General features: G+C 39.7%; 1 protein-coding gene across 1 annotated transcript; it reads left to right on the top strand.

Moving 5' to 3' along the window:
* The first annotated feature begins 258 nt into the window (after positions 1-258).
* LOC121394320 lies at positions 259-18,916 on the top strand. Its single transcript, XM_041565055.1, has 3 exons — positions 259-1,076; positions 17,167-17,219; positions 18,616-18,916. The coding sequence occupies exons 1-3, from the start codon at positions 624-626 to the stop codon at positions 18,716-18,718; spliced, it is 609 nt and encodes a 202-aa protein (XP_041420989.1). The 5' UTR covers positions 259-623; the 3' UTR covers positions 18,719-18,916.
* The last annotated feature ends 5,967 nt before the right edge of the window (positions 18,917-24,883 follow it).

Here is a 24,883-nt window from a genome sequence, read left to right as displayed (position 1 = left end):
CTACATTAAAGGAACAGTATCACTAAAAAATTGTTTTAAATTAACTAAAATATAATTTACGATTGCCCTGTGCTGGTGAAGCTGGTATGTTTGATTTTTTTTTGGTGTTACTGTTAACAATTTTGTTTTTAATAGGTTTGGTACATTTTTTTATATTTTTGATGTCTCAGCTCTGGTATAAATCCACAGGTTACACCCAGTTTCCATTCCAATTTAATTTCAGAGTTTAGGGTTTCAGATTTGCCTTTGTGCGTACTGCTGGTCTCTTTCCCCTGCTCTGCTTATTGGCCCAGATATGAATGACACTTCTCTACCCGAGCCAACATTCCCCTACTGCAGCTGCGCTCTCTTCAGTGCAAGGGACATGCTTTTAATGTTTAACTGGAAGAAGGTATGAAAGGGAGAGTGAGGGAGGCAAAGTGCATATGGGAATGAAAGAGGTGAAAGTAAAGGGTAACTCTATGGGGCTGGTGCATTGTACTGTATACATTGCCAAAGATGTTTGTAAGATGGGCTAATGGTTGATGACATGAGTATGGTAAGAACTGGCACTTAGACAGACATAGAGCCAGGGCATGTGATTGGCTTTTAACTCAAAAAGTCACAGGAGCATACAGTCTGTTATGGGCAGTGGCTGCAGCAGGGACAGTAGCAGTGTACTTATTGTCCGCAGTCAGCAGCCCAGACCTCCGTCCAAGAGAGAGCCTTCAGTTGGTAACAGAGTCCAAGAAGAAACAGTTGTCTCCCAGATAAAAACAGAAGATGAACCTACTAAAGAGGGGAAGGAGTCGGAGAGAGGCAGACTGATACCAAGGGTCATTGATGAAGATCTTCAGATGCTTGATGAGTTGTTGGAAGATTCCCAGGACTGTTTGTCTGGTACCGCTCCTAAATTCAAGGCACAGACTCCTCTTAAATCCAGATGTCACCTTACAAGCCCTCAGTTAGGGCCACAAATCTATGGAGAGAAACCCCTAAACCCTGACACGTCATGGACGATACAAGCACAGGTACAACCTTCCGCTTCCCTGCTCCACAATATCCATTACAGACAACTGGACACCAGAAGCAAAACAGTAAGTTGTGGATAACACTTAGTAATCATGTATTGTTGGGTAAGTAATGTTGTTTTTTTATTACAGATGGATTAGTACAGGAGTGTCCATACTTTACTAATGCGAGGACTACTTTTAGTGATGTTGTCCCATTATGATATAAATTCATGAAAGCATTGTTAGCATTCCTTTTCATGGAAAATATTACTTAAATATTGATTCATGAGAAAATGTATAATGTTATATTTAAACATCTATTTTATATTTAACCTTAACGTAATAAAAATCTGAATGAAAATCATGAAACTGGAGGGTGATTTAGACAAGATGTTTATTGACAGTGTCTTGAGATCTACTGATCACCAGCTAAAGGTCTATTGGTAGATCACCCCAATCTACCTTTTGGACACCCCTCATTTTTTATAGATACACACAAACACACACCCTAGTTGCATCCTATTAACTGTGACCACCAGTGCTATATATTATAATATATATTATATATATATATATATATATATATATATATATATATATATATATATAGCTATATAGCACTGGTGGTCAACAGTTAATAGGATGCAACTAGGGTCAATGGATAGACTATATTTAAACATGGAAAGCTATTTGATTTTACTATTCAAACAGTGTTGATGGGACATTTGTGGAAGGAACTTTTTTCACAAAAGCTAGTAGGACTTCTTAAAAAAATACAAAAATAAAAAGTCCTAAGGGTATTTACCTAGGAGCAATTCCTAACGGATTTGTGATGATCTCCAGCTCATTCCACCCCATGACACCTTAGGTGATATTTCCAATCAGTTGTTGCTTTGGTTTATCGTCCATCAGGCTAGGTATCTCACAATAGCCACAAATCTGTCAGAAAACCCCCCAAGTTCTGACCATGTAAGCAGTACCCATCAGAAGGGGTCATTTAGACTGCAGGCGGCTGCAAAGTATTGTTAAAAAACAAAAGTTCCCAAGTGATCGAACCTGTCGCTGGTTTCACTTATGGATATCCATCCAGCCACCACTACCAGGTCTGGTTTTTAGAAACCTACAACAGGAAGCAGGTTGGCTATTGGACACCACTTGGTATGTAGACAAATGTGGTGGGTCTTAAAACAGAACTTTAGTCTGCACCCATGAAGATAAACACTGAACCTCTGGGTATAGCCATGTTCCTTTCAGGAATGAATCAGACTGTTAGTGCATGCATTGCCATGTGGAGGTTCATGGGTACATACATTTAGTAGAAATAAAAAGGAAAAAGATGTTTTTTTACAACCCAACATTTAGGTCCTTCTTTGAGTGCCTACCAGTTATTATTGTGCAGAACTCTGTGCAGACTTCCCCTATTCAGGGCGTATTTCAAAATTCATATCTGACCTCGTTGTTGTACAGTGCTTTGCCCTCAAGGAGCGCTTTACAAATAAAAATATACATACAAATAGCCAGCACAGAAGCAGAGCCGGATTTACATAGTAGATGCCCCTAGGCCCACTGCCGTTCATCGGCCCTGTCCCTTCCCCCACCTTTGTGCACATGCACACATTTTCAGCATCTGGTTATGACATACCCCCAAACTTTTTGGAAATAGAAAGAGGGACAAAAAGATTTGCCGCGTGGAGACCATTTTTGTGGCCACACCCCCTAATCACCATGTTCTTATTATAAAATTTGGCAAGTTTGAACACATTTCTGTGGTTTTTATGTGTTATTACAGTTTTGCTAATGAAGGTGAATTGCCCTTTAAGCTGCAAGTCACAGTTTCTCCAAGAGACCTACCTATCTTAAATAGTTACAATTGTTTCTTTGCTTATCTTAAATTTTACAAAAGTATCTAAGTGCACTTGCCACATATTCTGGGCTCTCTGCCAAAAGCCAAAAATCAAAAATAATATATATATATATATATATATATATATATATATATATATATATATATATACACTGTATATAATCAGGTAGATGCTGGTACACACAGGGGGAAAATTAATCTTTATTGAATCGATTGGTAAGTGAAAGTCTAAATATAGACCATTTGGATGTAACAAACTACCCCTTGATGAAACGATTGCCCTACCGAGGTGGATTGCTCACATTTTTATGCACCTTAGAAAGACAGTACAGCACAGGACAAATGGGATATTGCTGCACCAAAAACAACTTTTCATCTTCTGTAACATATCCTTCTGAAAATGCCTTTTCCAATACCTTAACAATATTCTCTTTACATATCTCTAGTGGATCAAGCTGAAAAAGGAGAAAAGGCACAGGATACACAGCAGATAACAGATAAGCTCTGTAGTATACAATGGAATTCTTCAGCAGATGCGGGCCAGGCTAGCCGGGCGCCCTAGACGACAGAGCCGGGTAGCTCTCCCTCACTTCCCCCGTCGCTTGCGCAGTGACGTCACATGCAAGCGCGTTGATGGGGCGCCGTGATGCAAATGCGCGCAGACTACACAAGCATATGCGCTGCGTGATGCAGACGCTCGCATAAGTGAGAGTTAAGTCTGGCGAGTAGTAGAGTCTGGTCTAGAGGTAGCTGCCCAGCGCCCCTCAATTGTTGCGCCCTAGGCAGCTGCCTCTTCTGCCTACCCCTAGTTCCGGCCCTGTTCTTCAGAATTTATCTGTTATCTACTGTGTATCCTGTGCTTGAATGGCTGCCCCCATGGCTACACAGCAGCTTGTTTATATAAACTATAGTAGTACTTATCTGTTATCTTCTGTGTACCCTGTGCTTGAATGGCTGCCCCCATGGCTACACAGCAGTTTGTTTATATAAACTATAGTCGTACTTATCTGTTATCTACTGTGTATCCTGTGCTTGATTGGCTGCCCCCATGGCTACACATCAGCTTGTTTATATAAACTATAGTAGTACTTATCTGTTATCTACTGTGTATCCTGTGCTTGAATGGCTGCCCCCATGGCTACACAGCAGCTTGTTTATATAAACTATAGTAGTACTTATCTGTTATCTACTGTGTACCCTGTGCTTGATTGGCTGCCCCCATGGCTACACATCAGCTTGTTTATATAAACTATAGTAGTACTTATATGTTATCTACTGTGTATCCTGTGCTTGAATGGCTGCCCCCATGGCTACACAGCAGTTTGTTTATATAAACTATAGTCATACTTATCTGTTATCTACTGTGTATCCTGTGATTGAATGACTGCCCCCATGGCTACACAAGCAGTTTGTTTATATAAACTACAGTAGAGTTTTTGAAGCAAATATACCAGTTTTATCAGAACAGGGTGATACATAATATTGTCATTTATTAAAACACTTTTTTGGAGTTACTGTGCCTTTAAGATGAGGATAATAACCCCTCAATGTCTTTATAGCACCTCTGTTGTGATTTTTATGGTGTAGATTTAATTTCTAAATTACATTGTTTACACTGCAAATAATTGACTCTACTATGTAAGATTTAATTCCTACCTGTATTTTAATTCCTTCCTGTATTTTCTTGTTGTTGTAATATTGGATGTGTAGGCAGCAGGATAGAGGCACACGGGAAGATTTGTCGGGCGTGATTTTTTTTTTTTGATGCGGCTGCGGGTGACAAATTTCCGGGTAAATGTAATCTCTGGTGGTACAGTATGTCCAATTTATCGCCCCTACGATTCTGCCGCCATAGGCCCGGGCCTTTGTGGCCTCGCCACAAATCCGGGCCTGAATATTACTGTTGTTTAAAGCTGGATAAAAGTTCCCTTTATTTTCCACTTAATGTGGCCATAGATGTAACAATTACGATCTTTCTTGGAAAACATCTCTACAAGAAAGATTGTTTCAATACACACGTGAGGAGCTGAATCATCAGATAAACAGGTAGAAACAATAGAATTCTACCTGTATCTGATGATTCAGCAATAACAATGGGCGATGTTTGGGTGCCTTCAAAGACACCCAATCAAAATTTTCCATCCAGCCCGAACGACGAGTCGACTTTTTTCCCACCCTACATGCACCGAACATCGTTCAAAAATTAGTTTTGTATGATATTATATGTGTGTCTATGGCCTCCTTTAGGGCCCACGTTCTCCTGTGTATCTCTACCAATATATATACACCCGAGTATAAGCCGAGTTTTTCAGCATCCAAAATGTGCTGAAAAAGTCTACCTCGGCTTATACTCGGGTCAGCAGTACCTGACCCCAGTAGCTGAGATTGCAGTCACTTTTAATCATTCCTATACCAACAGTACACTTGGGGAGAGACTGCAATATCCCACAATGCCCTCTGTTGGTTATATGAAAGAATAATAGTGCGCCCTCTGTTGGTTATATGAAAGAATAACAGTGACTGCAATATCACACAGCGCCATCTGTTGGTTATATGAAAGAATAACAGTGACTGCAATATCACACAGCGCCATCTGTTGGTTATATGGAAGAATAACAGTGACTGCAATATCACACAGCGCCCTCTGTTGGTTATATGAAAGATTAACAGTGACTGCAATATCACACAGCGCCCTCTGTTGGTTATATGAAAGATTAACAGTGACTGCAATATCACACAGCGCCCTCTGTTGGTTATATGAAAGATTAACAGTGATGGCAATATCAAACAGCACCCTCTGCACATGGTAGTGGGACAGTGGGACAATGCACACAGTAATCCTTTTGGCAATTCTCTGTCACCATCAACTTTGCAAAGAAGTCTGGTTGATCGCTGGGGGGTCGCTTTGGCAGAATGTGAGCTGCTGGGAGACAGGGCTGTAGTTGTGTCTAGGCTTATACTAGAGTCAATAAGTTTTCCCAGTTTTCGTAGGTAAAATTAGGTACCTCGGCTTATACTCGGGTCGGCTTATACTCGAGTATATACGGTACATACTGTATACTACATTTTTGTATCTTAACCTGGTTTCTGATGTTTCAGTTAATGAAATCTGGAACTTAGCAAAGACTTTCCTACATAAACTAAGGGTGCAACAGGTTCATACACTTGCTGAGGCTGTCCGTCAGTCACCTAGTTAAGTGGCCCAAACACTTTTGTTCTCTTCCGAAGCTTCATTCTTCATCTCTGATCCCTGGGGGATGTGAGCACATACCTCAGATCCAATAAACAATGGCCAGTCAAGCACTCCACTGTGTTTTCGGAACCCATTCACCTCTGTCGGGGACCTGTTTTACTGCACTTTTTTCCAACAGCAAATTCTTTCTGTCCTGCTTCAGACGAGACCCATGCTTCACATCTGTCAACCATTTCACAAGGTCATAAACCAGCAGAAAGAAGAAAAAGTTTGTACCAGTGTCACGATAAAGCTCCTGCGCCACAGCTTCTGTCCTAAATAAGAAGCAATGCAAATGCCAAATCTTTAAGGTTGTGGACAAACAGGAACATAAAACCGCAGAAACTGTGCTGCAAGGTTTTTTTTATTCACAACATGTTTCGAGCTAGTGGCTCTTTTTCAAGGCACTTGAAAAAGAGCCACTAGCTCGAAACATGTTGTGAATAAAAAAAAACCTTGCAGCACAGTTTCTGCGGTTTTATGTTCCTGTTTGTCCACAACCTTAAAGATTTGGCATTTGTCATAAACCAGCAGTGTCAGGCTAGTACTTTTGTAAAAAAACAACCACAAACTTCTGCTGCTGGGATGGACATTGTAGTTCATGTTAGCTGCCAACTGGCATTTCTGCTAAAAACTGTCACCAGCTTATTTGCAACACCATGTTACTTTATTGTGAATTATTATTTTAATATCATTATGCTTTCTTTATATAGCTCTATGTATCTATTGTCCAATTGTTTGCAGGGCCAAGCAGGCAGCTTCCCTCGGTTTTCCTGGCTTCAACTAGACGATATCGCTTGAAATGGTCTTTTTAGTTGATGGACAAATCATACATTTAAACGATCGTTTCAAGATAAGCTTGGTCTAACGATAATGAAAAGATCTTTTACAAATCTTTACATCTATGGCCAGATTTTGTCCCTCTCACATTGACACGCAACTAATTAACCTGCCTGTATGTTTTTGGATTGTATGGGGAAACCCATGACGGCACTGGTAGAACATATAAATATATAGTGCTCTGGCTGAAATCAAACCCAGGGCCCCAGCATCTGAATTACTGTGTCCATTCCTTGTCCAGTCCGACCCTGCTTGTTGGTCCTTAAAGGGCATGTAAAGGCAAAAAAATAAAATCCCATTTTTACTTTCTTTAATAAAAAAGAAACCTATCTCCAATATACTTTAATTAAAAAAAAGTGTACCATTTTTATAAGAAACCTGATTGTATGCAGTGAAATTCTCCCTTCATTTACTGCTGTGGATAGGAATTGTCAGATGGTCCCTAACTGCTGGGCAGGGAAACAATCATACTTATGAACAGCAGGGGGAGCCCCCCGCCTTACTTCGCAGCCATGCAGAACTCAAGCAGCTTTGTTTATGACGATCCCTAAGCAGACCACACTGAGCATGTGCACAGTCTTAGTCTTGCAAAGATGTTTAACAAAGTTACAAGATGGTGACCCCCTGTAGCCAACTGTGAAACCATAAATTATTTGTTTGATTAGGCTTGTGGTGCAGTAAGTTCATGTTTATATGTAGTATACAAAATACAGCATTTATAGCCTTATTCTATTTTAGACTTTACATGCCCTTTAATCTTGTTTTCTCCTTCCAGGTGGGTAGGGTTTAACTCTGCTGCCCCCTAATGAAGTAAAAATACTTAAAGTAAATTCCACTAGAGTCCTGCCGGAACAATACCTTGACCCACAACCCACATTTTTACCTGCTTAGATCCGCTACCTGACCCGATCCAACCAGATCCCCAACCTGCCAACCACTATTAAATAACAAGTGATATTGTATGGGGTGCCGTTTGTCCCAAATACATTCTGTATACAAAACTATCCCTAATACACAGAATGAATGTCTCTCATGTTATATAAGTATTTGTGACCACACATAGAGAAAAAATATATACAAAAGACTTATTTCTATTAAAGAATGAAAACAAAATCTGGTTAGTGCACAAAAGGATGTCATTATATCACAAACTCCATTCTGTACAGTTTAACAAGCAATCTGTCTCACAAATGTATAACCTCCATGTAACGGACGCACTTATGTGCAAAGTTACTTACAGAATGAATTATGTAAAAACAAAGTTGGACATAATATATAATAGTGTAACTAACTAGTGCTTGTCAAGCTAGATTTGACTGACAAAATAGATATCTGTGACAGAAAGCAAGATTTTATAGTACAGGATTCATTCTTTCCACAAAATGACAGTTTTGTTTCACAAAACAGATAAAATAACCATTGTGTGAAGCAACACGGTCAGTCACATTCCTGAACCAATAAGAACAAAGCTTATTGCCATATACAAACAAGATGAGAAGTGGCCAGCTCTGCTCCACATGGCTAAGGCAAAGTATCTGACCTGCTATAGAGGGCGCCCTCTAATGTCCCCTGTGCTGCATAGTAATAAACATGAACAAACCTTTCCTAAAAGTGCTGCTGTTAAACACTACAGGTTCATAAATGGAAGTTTTTACAAATGGCTGAGAAATATAATGCTGCAATATATAATATATAATGCAAAACTTATATAAATATGATCATTTTAGGTGATATGGCTATTCTTATTGTAGTAACCTGCTTGTGTGGCCATTTTGGTTAAGGGCATTCCTGCTGTTTTGCCATTATCTTATGACTCACTCCTGTTCCTCTTCCTGTCTAAGCTGAGAGTAATTATGGGACAGGCCACACCCACCTGTGATGTTGTATTAAATGTACCACAAGTTACTGTGCTTGTCTGGCTGCTTTGCCTGACTCTCAGAGTCAGTTATAAGTTTTGTATATGATAGTTAGACTCCAATGTCTCCTCCTGGCTGTAATCTTGCACCAATTATCTTGTAGTAGTCTCTTAATAATGTGCTTAGCTATAGTTCAACTACTACATAATAGCTTTAGCCAGAGACTTGGGACTGATCATGTGCACACACATTGTGTTTAGTATGATGTGTTGGTTATATGAGCAGCCACTCTTGAGTACTGTGTGTAAACAAAAGGCTTCAGGACTTCAACTTCACCTCCTTTCGTGAATTCGGGTCTTTTCGCCGCTTCAGGACTTCAGCTTCGTCTTTTCGGCACTTCCGCATTCTGTAATATGCAAAATGGCCACATGGCTCGGGCGCTCGTAAAGGGGACCCTGCTCTTTGAAAAATGCAGCACTTCTGGGCCCCCCTTCAGGCCCGGAACACTTGTCCCCCCTGCTGGCGGCCCTGGACATGCATGTGACATGGGCACAGTTGTGCTCTCTGCTCTAGTGTTGTGCCCCCCTTGACCCACTCTGATGTGAAAGGGTTAAGCACTGGGCAGGTAAGGGACGGCATGATTAGAGTCTTTTCTTATAAATAAATATAAAGCATTGTGCAGCTTGTTGCTTCTATATAAATAGATTATGATCCCCTAAAATTGCCCCTGCCTAAATGACACCCTTTTGTTTACACACAGTACTCAGGAGTGGCTGCTCATATAACCTACACATCATACTATACAGAATGCATGGTCATACCTATCAACATTTTGGAAGTAAAAAGGGGCAAAAAAATTTTTGTAATGTAGCGCGGCGAATTTTTTTGACCACACCCATTTTTGTGGCCACACCCTGTAATTACCATGTTCATTTTACAAAGTTTGGCAGGTTATAAAAATTTGAAAATATTTCTCCTTATCTAAACTGTTAAAATTACTTATTTTCTTATCTCAAAATTGTTACAAAGTATCTTAGTTGCACCTGTTAGCTGTACTGGCCTCTCTGCCAAAAGCCAATTAAGTTAGAAATTTTGGACACAATAAAGATCTTTACACTTTGAATTGGTGCCTGCTGGAAGTCTGCGTTCATTGAGTGCCTGCTCCTTTTTACATTTTTGTTCATCCGCCCCCTATGCTGAGGGCTCAGGGCATTGCACCTGGGCCACTTCCCTTACGTGGTGAGTAATTTGTTTACCACATTGAAGTACCCATACTACAGATGACTTCTTGTAAGTTAGAAATTTTGTTTCTTTTTCTGGCTGTTCAGTGCAGAGAAAAGAGGGACTTTCCAGTACAAATGAGGGACTGCAGGCTGAGCTGTTAAAAGAGGAACTGTCCCTCCAAAAAAGGGACAGCTGAGAGGTATGCACTGTGCACATGATCAGTCTCTGGCTAAAGCTATTATGTAGTAGTTGAACCATACCTTTCAACATTTTGGAAATAAAAGGAGAGACAAAAAATTCTTTTGCATGTAGTGCAGCAATTTTTTGGACCACACCCATTTTGTGGCCGCACCCCCTAATTACCATGTTCATTTTACAAAGTTTGGCAGGTTATAAAAATGTGAAAATATTTCTCCTTATCTAAACTGTTAAAATTACTTATTTTCTTATCTCAAAATTGTTATAAAGCATCTTAGTTGCACCTGTTAGCTGTACTGGCCTCTCTGCCAAAAGCCAATTAAGTCAGAAATTTTGTTTATTTTTCTGGCTGTTCAGTGCAGAGAAAAGAGCGACTTTCCAGTACAAATGAGGGACCTCAGGTTGAGCTGTCAAAAGAGGGACTGTCCCTCTGAAAAATGGACAGTTGGGAGGTATGTGTGCACATGATCAGTCCCAAGTCTCTGGCTAAAGCTATTATGTAGTAGTTGAACTATAGCTAAGTACATTATTAAGAGACTACTACATGCTACAACATCGCAGGTGGGTGTGGCCTGTCCCATTATTACTCTCAGCTTAGACAGGAAGAAGAACAGGAGTGAGTCATAAGATAATGGCAAAACAGCAGGAATGCCCTTAACCAAAATGGCCACACAAAGCAGTTTACAACAATAAGAATAGCCATATCACCTAAAATGATCATATTTATATAAGTTTTGCATACTTTTCTTTCATTATAAGTGCAGCATTATATTTCTCAGCCATTTGTAAAAACTTCCATTTATGAACCTGTAGTGTTTAACAGCAGCACAGCAGCACAGGGGACATTAGAGGGCGCCCTCTATAGCAGGTCAGATACTATGCCTTGGCCATGTGGAACAGAGCTGGCCACTTCTCATCTTGTTTGTATATGGCAATAAGCTTTGTTCTTATTGGTTCAGGAATGTGACTGACAGTGTTGCTTCACAGAATGGTTATTTTATCTGTTTTGTGAAACAAAACTGTCATTTTGTGGAAAGAATGGATCCTGTACTATAAAATCTTGCTTTCTGTCACAGATATCTATTTTGTCAGTCAAATCTAGCTTGACAAGCACTAGTTAGTTACACTATTATATATTATGTCCAACTTTGTTTTTACATAATTCATTCTGTAAGTAACTTTGCACATAAGTGCGTTCGTTACATGGAGGTTATACATTTGTGAGACAGATTGCTTGTTAAACTGTACAGAATGGAGTTTGTGATATAATGACATCCTTTTGTGCACTAACCAGATTTTGCTTTCATTCTTTAATAGAAATAAGTCTTTTGTATATTTTTTTTCTCTGTGTGTGGTCACAAATACTTATATAACATGAGAGACATTCATTCTGTGTATTAGGGATAGTTTTCTATACAGAATGTATTTGGGACAAACGGCACCCCATAATATTGCTGCAAATGGGAAGTGACATCATCATCAGAAGAAACGTTTTTATAATGTTAAAAGGAGTAAAATATACAGTAAATAAGATAAGAAATATAGATGAGACCTGCGACCCACATACCTAAAATCCTACCCGCAACTCACTTTTTTTGCAGGTTACCCACAGGTACCTTACCCGCTTGCTGGACTCTAAATTCCACTTCCCCCCAATAAACTGACTGACTTATTAGCACATTAATTAATTATTTTAACTATTTATACAAACTATAACTGACTAGTTATTGGGCCCTACAGCAAAATAATTAGGCCCCTAAACTTTGGGAACAAAACATTTTCCATTAACATGTATTGTTGCAACGGATCAGTCCCACTGGCCCCAAGCAGTTTCAGGGTCTGCTTCCTCTATAGTTACACCACTGCATTTCCTTACAATGATTTGTGGATTTGTATCATAATAGCTGTGACTGCAAAAAAATACATCCAACAAGTTCAACCCTTTGCCTAACAAAACCTACCTAACTGATTGTTGAGCATATGAATAGGACACACAAGGGGTGTAACCAGAAATGTTGGTACTGAATGTTTGTGTTCATGGGGGACACTGTTGTTTTATTGGACCTCCAAAGTTTCTGATGGTGGCCCTAGGGTTGCCACCTTTTCTGGAAAAAAATACCGGCCTTCCTATATATTTATCTTTTTTCCCTATTAATTGGGATCAGCCATTATTTTTACAAATGAATGAAAACTTTCAAATCTCTGGAAAAGGGACTGAACCTGGGCCTTGGATTTATGGCTAATTATGTTGATTGAGGGTTAAGTCAGAAACACAGTTGTGGAATTCCTTTTATTTCACACTCCATTCATTTAACCATAATTTTTTTCATTCACTTTGATCCACATTATCTTGTATCTTATCGGGTTGTCCCTTCCATGTCAGGTACAAGAGGGGGGTTGTGGGTGCACTCCTAAGGCCATATAAAAAAATATTTAAATACAATAATCCCCTGCCTAAAAAAAAAAGAAAAACAGGGTTTTTTGTTTCAAAGTTATGATCATAAAATTGGTAAGCCGCCATACCACATCAAGGTAAACCCCATACGGCGGTCCCTAACCTGTTTACCTGTGATCAAAATTTAAAACCTTGGTTTCGATCTGGACTAGATCCTCCCCCGCCACCTGCATATGCGGCTTTTGAAGGGGAGACTGCCCAGACCAACACCCATTTAAAAAAAAAAAAAATGTGATTGTGAAGAGACTATAATGAAGGAAAAGTAAAGTTGTATATATAAGTGCACACTTGTGTGTGTATGTGTGTGAGTATAAGTACAGGTGTGAGTATAGATTTAGAGGGAGATGAAAAAGGAAAAGCTAAATGTGGAGTGTAATAGGTGTAATGTGTGTGGGTCTGTGCAAGTGTTACCTAGTGATAAGTGCAGTAAATATAATGGGTGTCTCACAGGCGTTGATAATAAAAAGGCCAAAGCCTCCCCAGCCACTAGCATTTGTGGCTTTTAAGGGAGAGAAATTGCCCAAACCAAGGATTAATAAAAAACAACAAGGAGATAGGGCCACCGTTAATTTAAAGGGGTGGGTATGAGGGTGCACTAACCACATGAAGCTCAGCCACAGCTTCCGGCTACATTTCAGGTACAAGAGGGGGGTTGTGGGTGCACTCCTAAGGCCATATAAAAACATATTTAAATACAATAATCCCCTGTCTAAAAAAAAAGAAAAACAGGGTTTTTTGTTACAAAGTTATGATCATAAAATTGGTAAGCCGCCATACCACGTCAAGGTAAACCCCATACGGCGGTCCCTAACCTGATAACCTGTGATCAAAATTTAAAACCTTGGTTTCGATCTGGAATAGATCCTCCCCCGCCACCTGCACATGCGGCTTTTGAAGGGGAGACTGCCCAGACCAACACCCATTTAAAAAAAAAAAAAAAAAAATGTGATCGTGAAGAGACTATAATGAAGGAAAAGTAAAGTTGTATATATAAGTGCACACTTGTGTGTGTATGTGTGTGTGTGTCCCTTCCATGTCCCCTTGTATGTGACTTTGTTAACACGTCACACAGAGATAGACATTCCTTTTTGTTGGTCGTTAGATCTATGAGCTGAATGTTGTACATCAGGGGTGCCCAAAAGGTAGATGGGGATCTACTATTAGACCTTTAGCTGGTGATCAGTAGATCTCAAGACACTGTCAACAAACAGCTTGTCTCAATCACCCTCCTGTTTTATTCTTTTCATTCAGATATTTATTATGTTAAGGTTACATAAGAAATAGTTGTTTGTTAAATATAGCAATATACATTTTCTCATAAATCAATATTTAAGTAGTATTTTCCATGGAACAGAATGCTAACAATGCTTTTATGGATGTAGATCATAATGGGACATCATCACTAAAAGTAGTTAGTAAAGTTTGGACACTCCTGTTGTATATATATCAGAGAACACCCATAGGTATGGGATCCGTTATGAGGAAACCCATTATCCAGAAAGTTCAGAATTATGGAAAGGCTGTCTTCCATAGGCTCCATTTTATCCAAATAATCCAAATTTTTAAAAACGATTTCCTTTTTTCCCGTAATAATAAAACAGTAGCTTGTACTCCATCCAAACAAAAATATAATTAATACTTATTGAAAGCAGAACCAGCCCATTTGAGTTTATTTATTGTTTACATGCTTTCTAGTAGATGTAAGGAATGAAAATCCAGAATACAGAAAGATCCATTATCCGGAAAGTCCCAGGTCCCAAGCATTCTGGATAACAGGTCCCATACCTGAACTCAACTTGAAAAAGTAACTAAAGGTTTGGAAAGCTTTGCTATGATTATTTTAGTTAACCAATAAAGGTATCCCCTTTATTCCATGTTTTTGTTATTTTTATTTGGAATTCAGTCAGGAGTAGTGATGGGCGAATCTGACCCATTTCTCTTTGCCGAAAATTCGCACAGCAGCGAAAGTTCGCCGAAATGCATTGAAGTCTATGGGTGTAAAGATTTTTTTTGGACGCACAACAATTTTTTTTTGACACGCGACAATATTTTTCACCCATTGGAGTCTATGGGCATTATTTTTGTGGCGAAACTTGGCGAAAAACTTCGCTCATCACTATTCATTACTGGTCAGGAGCCCTGTTAAACCCTTTGCACTTTAGGCCTCCCAAGAGCCATTGGATCTGCTGCTGTTGTTGTTAATCCCATTGTTAAACCCTTGTGCAATTTATTCAGTAAAATGCCATACAAAAAAAACTTAGAACCATGCTACCATCAAACTAAATCTAAGCTTTTAACCATATGTGAAGCCCAGGGTTTCTTCTCCACTCATGTCATGCTCATAAGATATTTCTCTTGAAGTACTAACTCCATTGTGTAGAAATGCAGAAGTGTCATACTTCTATTTGCCACACCTATTTTAGGAAGCACATTTTTCCTCTGTCAGTAAATCATGTGGACAGTGTCTGCAGGACAATTCTAAGAAAGTTGATCTTTTGAAACAAACACAAGTCAATACACATAAGTCATTAGAGTTGGTATGTCTGACCTGAGGCCTCCAGCTGGTGTTGAACCTGATAACTCAGCAGTCATCAATGGATAAAGGCTGAGAAACAAAGTTCACCTCCAACCAGAGTTCAGCAAAGTTAAAAAGTCCTGCAGTGAAATGTACAAATATGGTGGTGGGTTGGTGACCCAAATGCAACATTTTTATATCCAAAATAAAAGGATGGATACCTCAATGGCACTTTTGGTTGCACCCTTTTCCCCTCTGAAATTAAAGGGGCAATATAACCCCTTTATTAACATGAGGGCTTGTGCTTAACATACGTTGTGCCTCTAGTTTTATTTAATATTTAATTATATATTAATATAGTATATTTCTTGCAAAATCTGAAATTGAAAGTACAGTCACATTCTATTTCTGGTTCCTGTGAGCTCAATCCAAACAAATGAACCGTCCACTGAAAAACCCTCTATATAAACAAACGCCTCCCTTCCCCCAGACTTAGGTTTGCTTTAAAGGCACAGTAACACCAAAAAGTGAAAGTGCTTTAATAAATTATAATGTACTGTTTCCCTGCACTGGTAAAAAGGGTGTGTTTCCTTCAGAAAGACTACTATAGTTTATATAAACAAGTTGCTGTGTAGCATGGGGGCAGCCATTTAAGGCTCAAGTTATATAGTAGATAACAGATGCATTCTAGAGAATACCATTGTATTCTATTACAAAACGTATCTGATATCTGCTAAGTAACCAGTGCCTTTTCTCCTTTTTCAGCCTCAGTGGCTGCCCCCATGGCTATACAGCAGCCTATTTATATAAGCCAAAGCAATCTTTGTGTGTAAGTAAACACACAACTTTACCAGTGCAGGGAAACAGTACATTATTGTGAGGATTCGGGTCCGTGAATGCGCGCCAGCGCGTGACGCCGGTGACGGGCGCGAAGGCGCCGGCGGCGGTCGCTGGCGCAAGGACGCGGGCGAAAATGACTAAGATGGACGTGACGTCAGTACGGCGACGCCGGCGAAAAGACGCCAGTTGGCGCCAAACTGACAATATTTAAACCTGGTTCTGATAGAGATGCATTGCCTGGTTATTAGGTTGTTTGACTGAAACCCTAGCGTCTCTATACTCCTGAATTCCTGTTGTTGACCATTGCCTGTTCCCGGACTACGATTTCTTCTGCCTGTCTCGACTCTTCGGCCTGTCTCATCGATTACGAATCTCGCTGCCTGCCTTTTGACCTCGGACTTCCTGACTACGACTTTGCCTTAATCCTTTTGTACTTCGCTGATCGTCTCATTGGCTACTCTCAACAACCCTGCTCCCTGTTCCACTCCAGGTGGGTTGCGGTTGTGTGAGGCGCTTGTGGGTTCACTATCTACGGCTCCTGCTCCTTCTACGACTGGATTATACTGGTAAGCTTGACACATTATAATTTATTAAAGCACTTTCACTTTTTGGTGTTACTGTGCCTTTAAAGCAAACCCAAGTCTGGGGGAAGGGAGGGGTTTGTTTACATAGAGGGTTTTTCAGTGGATGGTTCATTTGTTTGGATTGAGCTCACAGGAACCAGAAATAGAATGTGACTGTACTTTCAATTTCAGATTTTGCAAGAAATATACTATATGAATATATAATTAAGTACATAATATTTTAATTACCTTAAATACTTTTATTTTTTGTTGTTCCTGTTCCTTTAAAATAAGAAGCAGTTCATGATAAAGGTTTACAGTGGACTAGTGATTTGTTTTGATTTGTGCTCGTACAGACAAGAATGCAACTTTATTTTCGGTTTTAGATGTTGTCCTAATTAGTGCAAAAACAATAAAAACTATAGCTATTAGGAAAAAGTATTTTTTAGCAGCTTTAGCAGTAATACTGGGTCTTACTTACCTTGCATAATGGGGTGATCCAGTTAATGTACTGAGTGTACAGAATCTGCCATATAATACCTTCTATAGTTGGCTATTAATTTCATGATTTGATTTATATTTTGAAGGTTCTGAAAACCAGAAATACCCAGGATGCAGAGAACAACAATCTTCCCTATCAGTAAAGTGTAAAGGTGGGATCCATGGTGTATTTACCATAAAGGCACTCGAGCGCCCATGCCTAGGATAGCAGCTTTGGTGGCTGGCCCTCAGATGCCAATATTGTAAATAAAACTCTTGCAAAAAAAAAAACTATTTTGCTGCAAATGAAAACTTTCCAATGAAATCTGTCAACAGAGAAGTAGGGTAGGGGGTAACTTTTGGGGCCAGAAATGATGTCACGTGCAGGTCTGTTGCAGATAGTCGCATCTGCTGATGTCATCGAACATGAACCGATGATCTGCAGAGGTCCAGAGCCTAGGGCAACGCCAGACCAAAATACTCTACTGTATATAGGCTGATATTAGCTGCAGGTATGGCTCAGGTATGGGGGTAAATCTATAGGCTGTTCAGATAGCTATCAAGCAAGTTTTCAAATTCTCATGCGCTTATTTATGAGGTCATTTCCTGATAGGCTTCCACTGGTCTAGTACATGGATGTCCAAACTGGGTAAAAGATACACTTGTCTGTAGCACCATTGCCAAAAGAGCAGATCTACAGCTGTCCTAGTCCTAGTGAGTGATAAAAAAACCCTGAAAATTTGCCTACGATTGGCCAGTTTGTCTGTCTATGGTTATAAATAAGATCTGTCTAGATCTATAAAATCAATTGGAGGAATGTAGCCAAATGGGATAATCTGCTTCTAGTCTAGTAACCAACAACAACCACTCAGATGTCTAGGAGGGTTGTTGGACCTGAACAATCCAAAAGTGGGAGGGTTGAGGGACCAGAACAGACCAAAAGTGGTAGGACATCTAGAAAGGATGTGAGACCTGAACGGACCAAAAGTGGGAATGTTGTGGGACCTGAATGGACCAAATGTGGGAGGACATCTAGGAGGTTTGTGGAACGGACCAAAAGTGAGAGGGTTGTGGGACAAAAAGTGGGAGGGTTGTGGGACCTGAACAATCCAAAAGAGGGAGGGTTGATGGACCATAACAGACCAAAAGTGAGAGCACATCTAGAAGGGTTGTGAGGCCTGAACGGTCCAAAAGTGGGAGGATTGTGGGACATGAATGGACCAAAAGTGGGAGGACATCTAGGATGTTTGTGGAATGGACCAAAAGTTGTGGGTTGTTGGACCTGAACAGACCAAAAGTGGAAGGACATTTAGGAGGGTTGTGGGACCTGAACAGATCAAAAGTAGGAGGACGTCTAGGAGGGTTATGGGAACACAGTTTTGCTTTTATATTTTGATGGATGTGAATAGCTTTTAAACTCATGCAAATTGTTTTAGATAATTATTATTCATGAACACGGATTTTATACATATTTAAAAACCCCCTTCCATATTTTAATATTCATTTAAAATCACAATTTCCTCTGGTTCTTATCTATTATTAGTCTATTTCCTCAGATTCCAATGTGCACAAGAGGCTGAAGAGGAAAAGCCAACTCTGAAGTACAATAAATCTGAAGAAGTGCTCATGGATATTATTGCACGGCAGTATTCCCAGTGAGACTTTCTCTCGCAGTTAAAAGGGCAACCAAAGCAACTGAGAAACCAATAGGGGAAATGCACTTTATCCAACACAACAACAGCAGCATATTTTCCATTGCTCACATGGAAACACTTGTCTTTAGAAAGATCACTAATGATTTAATTCTGTTTTTATACAGATGAAATAAGTAAATGCCTTATTTTATATATATATATATATATATATATATATATATATATATATATATATATATATATATATATATATATATATATATAGTAGTCAGTGAACCAATGGGTGCGAAGCTGGTGATTTATAGTATTTAGATCTAGGCTGGGCAACCTGCAGTCCTGATTTGTTCAACTCCAACTCCCATCATCCCCTAACAGCCAAAGGCTGGTTCTATTTATGCAAAGGCAAGAATGTTTGAATTACAGTCCTTTAGCTTTTGCCGAATTACTTTCCAGTAACAACTGTGCTGTTGAGGTTGGTGGAGAGGTTCAATTTCTATTGGGAGGGGTTACATTATAAATAAAGATATAAACCAACTTATTGTAAGCCAGTTTGAATATAGCTCTACCCAGGTGGTGGAAATTACCATGTAAGATATTGCAGAAGGAGCTCATGCATAGGAACATAGTGACTTATTTTGGGTTTTTTCATAGCTGAATATTCAAACATATGCTTCACTCAATAAACTAGAGATTCTTGCAGTACCTGGCTGTGCCACTTGGTGCCTCTGTCAGTCACTTATCCTTAAAATCACGTCACACAAACATGGAAGTTAATATTTTTAACCTTTCCTAGCCCTCATTTGCATATGCTAATTAGGGTTCTGTTTTGGTATGGGATTTGGCCAAATTTTTCATGAAGGATTCGGAATTTACTCCTGGTCAGTTTGCATACAATGCTATATATTATAATATTTAATATTGTAATAGCTGTAGACAAAATGTTATCAAACATGACTTTTCTGGACCAGCATGGATACGTTAGTCAAACACAGCATACTGGGGGCTTCTGTCATACTACCATTGGGTTGCTTTCCTCAGGGACCCCTGTATTTCTTTGAGTGTGGGGGGAAACCAGAGTAGCCAAACTAAACCCACACTAACACAGAGAAAACATGTTAGGACATGTCCATTAGGCATCCCATATGAGAATTAGAACAGATAAAGAAGGGATGAGCATTCAGCCTGAAAGACAATGGCAGCTTGGGCAAGACTGAAACTGCTGATTAGTTTAGTACAGGTATAGGATCCCTTATCCGGAAACCCGATATCCAGAAAGCTCCGAATCACAGAATGGCTGTCTCCCATAGGCTCCATTTTATCCAAATAATCCAAATCTTTAAAAATTATTTCCTTTTTCTCTGTAATAATAAAACAGTATCTTGTACTTGATCCCAACTAAGATATAATTAATCCTTATTGGAAGCAAAACCAGCCTATTGGGTTTATTTATTGTTTAAAATAATTTCTAGTAGACTTAAGGCATTAAGGCCCAAATTACAGAAAGATCCGTTATCCGGAAAAACCCCAGGTCCCGAGCATTCTGGATAACAGGTCCCATACCTGTAACACCAAAATAGGAGGTAGGGGTAGTAAAGCAAGAGGGAAATAATTATATATCCAGCACTTAAAATAGTTGTTCACCTTTACATTAACTTTTAGTATGATGTCCTGCCTGCTGTGATTTCTTACCTTGTGTAAGCTTTAAAAGGTGTCAGCACTGAGATTAACTGGGCCCTGCATTATTTACACCTCAAATTCAGACTAAAAACTCCTGTATTGATCACATGTGTAACACTGCTATTGTTCACACCCCTAAAGCCCTGTTCTGTTCCCATCTCAGACCCAGACTGAAAGTGCCCAAATTGTTCGCCTGTTCACAACAAGGAGTGCTGGAGTGGCACCAGCTCTGTGTCACTGTATGTAGCACAGTATGAACTGTTCATCTGTCTCCTACTCTATTCTTCCTGTGTGTGCCATACTCTACCTGCCCTATCCTCCCTGTGTGTGCCATACTCTGCCTGCCCTATCCTCCCTGTGTGTCATACTCTGCCTGCCCTATCCTCTCTGTGTGTGCCATACTCTGCCTGCCCTATGCTCCCTGTGTGTGCCATACTCTGCCTGCCCTATGCTCCCTGTGTGTGCCATACTCTGCCTGCCCTATGCTCCCTGTGTGTGCCATACTCTGCCTGCCCTATGCTCCCTGTGTGTGTCATACTCTGCCTGCCCTATGCTCCCTGTGTGTGCCATACTCTGCCTGCCCTATGCTCCCTGTGTGTGCCATACTCTGCCTGCCCTATGCTCCCTGTGTGTTGCATACTCTGCCTTCCCTATGCTCCCTGTGTGTGTCATACTCTGCCTGCCCTATGCTCCCTGTGTGTGCCATACTCTGCCTGCCCTATGCTCCCTGTGTGTGCCATACACTGCTTATATATATGTATATATATATATATATATATATATATATATATATATATATATATATATATATATATATATATATATATATATATATATATATATATATATATATATACACACACACAAATACAAGAGGTCCTCTGCACTCAACCCAATATCAATATATTTAAGACATTGAGACATTTTGTGCATACAGCTACTGAAAAATGCCTTAACCTATGGTTGCCACCTTTATGTCTGGCTGAGACCGGGTCAGTGGGTGGGCTATGACGTGGCGATCAGCGATTGGCCAATCGCCGTGTCAATCAAGGGAATCCCGCCCAGTTTTCCTTATTTGGAAAACCGGGCAGGAAGTATAGACCCGGGCAGCCCCTCAAAATACCGGGCTGTCCGGGTCAAAACCGGACAGGTGGCAACCCTACCTTACCATTTAAACAAAACAGGGATTGTTTGTCCATATATTGCAATATATTTAAGCTGCCAACTACGTCAAAGTCTGGCAGTCCTACACTCAAATTGCATCTGATTCATTAAGAATTCTATTGCTTCATTAAACATTTTACAAAGGGACTAAGTTTTACCTGCAACTTAGTTGCTGCTTTCAAAGTAAAACTCCCAAACTTGGCTGCCCTTTTATTAGACACCAGTGGGATCACCTGACTATAGCTGGGAAGGGTGGGAGCTACAACATGGAGCTGGTCACTGCTCCTGTATAACTATAACAAACAAGGGAAAGTTGTGCTCACCACTAATTTTTAAAAACATTAGGCGGGGGTGCAATGAGGCTGTGACCACAAAATACATATAGACAAATACAAGAGTCCTCTGCACTCAACCTATTATCAATATATTTAAGACATTGAGACATTTTGTGCAGACTGCTACTGAAAAATGCCTTACCCTTTAAACACCCTTTATGCTTTCACATTTTTCTGTTTACTCCGTGGGGGTCCAGAGTGATGGGTCGGGGTCCCACCCAATGGCACTTAAGGTGAGATAGTGAATTTGTTCTGGTAGAAAGTCCTGGGAATCCAGACTGAAGGTTAATAATATATATTGAAGGCTGGCTGCCTGATATGGCAAAGCTTCCGCTGTTCTGTAAACTTGTGATGAGCTAAAAGGGGCTGTAATCTAATGTTGGATCTAATGTTGGGCAAAGCAAAATAACTGCAGTGAGGGGCAAGGTCTAGTAATGGAGGGGTGGTGAGTCTGTGGTCATTGCTTTGTAGCCAGCAGTAAATATCCAGCAATGGAATCACACAGGCAATGCTAGAACAGGAACAGCCCCCTAAGCAAAATCTTGCAGGAAAATGCTGATCCATTCAGTATGAGTCATGTTGTTCCACCAACTAATTCACAGCATGAATCATTGGCTCAAACCATGGAAAATATATTTTCTTCTTTCCAGCTTTTCAATGGGGGGGGGGGGGTCACTGACCCCATTTAAAAAGCAAATGCTCAGTAAGTGTTATCGCTACTTTTAATTACTTGTCCTTCTAGTCAGGCCTCTCCTATTCCTATCTCTTATTCAAATCAGTGCATGGTTGCTAGGGGTCAGATAATAGCAACCAGATAGCTGAAATTGCAAACTGGAGAGCTGTTGAATAAACAGCTAAAAAAACACAAATAATAAAAATGAAAACCTATTGTGTCTCAGAATATCACTCTCTACATCATACTAAAAGTTAACTCAAAGGTGAACGACCCTTTAAGAAGACAGCCAACTGGTAAAAAACGTTGAAAGAGCTAAGAGCAACAAAACTGAACCCTGAGGGTGTTATTTACTAAACTCTGAATGCTTTTTTTTTTATTATAAAATCAGACTTTTAAAAAAAATCACGAATTTTTCAGAATATATTAAACCACGAGAATGGAAAAGTCAGAATCTGAAAATCCGGCATCTCAGACCTGTCGAGGTTGCATAGAAATCAATAGAAGTCCCAATGATTTTCTGAGTTTTTGGGTGAAAATTTCGAAAATCGTTTAAATTGGATAAGAAAGACTGAAAAATTTGTGAAAATCTGATTTTTTCCCGCAAAGCAAATTTTTTGGAAAATGTAACAATAAATAAGTGTAAAAAACCCAAGTGGATTTGATTGGAGTTTGTAGCAGAAAATATTGAGATAAATTCAGACTTTCATAAAAAAACCCTTTAGTTATTATACAGTAATTGTACTTGCTCATAACTCAGTACTCAGTGGAGTAAGGGATCCCTGTATTTAATTCCTAACCTGAGCAGGCAGTAAGTAGACCTTTCTACCGGCACTCTTTCCTAAATGATGTGCAAAGACTGAAGGGGTTATTTACTAAACTCCGAATGCAGAATCACGAAAAATCCGTGTTTTTTTGTATAAAATCTGACTTTTTAAAAAAATCATTTTCGGAATTTATCAAACCCCAAGGATGTAAAAGTATGGATCTGAAAATCCGGCATCTCAGACCTGTCGAGGTTGCATAAAAGTCAATGGGAGAAGTCCCAATGTTTTTTCGATATGCACTGGGTTTCGGGCAATATCGTGAAAATAGGATGAAAAAGTCCGAAAAATTCGCGAAAATCTGATTTTTTTCCACAAAGCAAATTTTTTGGGAAAATGTACGGTAATATTAATTACTGTAAAAAACCCAAGCAATTTGATCGGAGTTTGTAGCAGAAAATATTGAGATAAATTCGGACTTAATATAATAACCCCCTGAGTATCCCTATGTCCCACACATATTACCCTTTCCATGGTGGCTCAAATAACACCTACCAGCACGGCATTCAGGTATAACCCCTCCACCACAGGAGCAAAGAGTTGAACCTAAAAACACTATGTGCCATAAATATTTGTGTGTATGTGTGTGGGGGGTTGGGAGAGCAAGAATCAGTGTAGGCAAAAACATTGCTATTTGCACCAGTCCAAACTTCATGAAGGAGCCCTATTGTACCAGCACAGGTGCAGTGATACAGGAAAATGCAGATGTGAAAGAAAATGACATTCATTCCATCCCTTCTGGAATGCCTCCTATAAGTAAATGCTTTACTTTCCCCATCACAGTACAGGTGTGGGACCTGTTATCCAGAATGCTCGGGACCTGGGGTTTTCCGGATAAGGGATCTTTCCGTAATTTGGACCTTCATACCTTAAAGGAGAACTAAAGCTTACACTAAAGAAGTAGCTAGAAATGTTTTACTTGTGCTTCTTTACCAGCCCAAGGTAATCAGCCCTTTAGCAGGAAAGATCTGTGTCTCCAAAGATGCCCCAGTAGCTCCCCATCTTCTTTTCTGCTGATTCACTGTACATGCTCTGTGCTGCTGTCACTTACTGAGCTTAGGGACCCACTCACAATATACAGTACACATAGAATAGAAATGTCACAATATAAGGCTGATTAGTAATTAATACAGATAATTACTACATGGCAGCACAGAAACCAGTGCAATTAGCATCAGAATTTAATAATCAGCCCTGTAGCATCAGCTTATATTACAGGGGAAACTCATTTTCTGCTAAATAATTAGTGACGACCCCTAAGCTTAGCTTCTCAACAGCTGCTCAGAGCCCACTGAGCATGTGAGTGTCACAGACACTTTCCAAGATGGTGACCCCCTGTGACAAGTTTGAAGTCCTGGATCATTGCTTCTATTGACAAGCTGAAACTTTAGGCTGCTTCAATAAGTTCAGTACATTAAATATGTCATTTTTAGCCACATTCATTTTTAGAGTTTAGAGCTCCTTTAAGTCTACTAGAAAATCATGTAAACATTAAA

Source organism: Xenopus laevis, chromosome 5S (genome assembly GCF_017654675.1).
Source record: "Xenopus laevis strain J_2021 chromosome 5S, Xenopus_laevis_v10.1, whole genome shotgun sequence".
NCBI lineage: Eukaryota > Metazoa > Chordata > Amphibia > Anura > Pipidae > Xenopus > Xenopus laevis.
This window is presented reverse-complemented; position numbering and strand designations above follow the sequence as displayed.

Coding starts and splice junctions, on each gene's coding strand:
- LOC121394320 (XM_041565055.1), top strand. CDS start 624: ATGGGCAGTGGCTGCAGCAGGGACAGTAGCAGTGTACTTATTGTCCGC. Junction 1,077..17,166: donor TGGACACCAGAAGCAAAACA/GTAAGTTGTGGA, acceptor TATATTTTGAAG/GTTCTGAAAACCAGAAATAC. Junction 17,220..18,615: donor AACAACAATCTTCCCTATCA/GTAAAGTGTAAA, acceptor CTATTTCCTCAG/ATTCCAATGTGCACAAGAGG.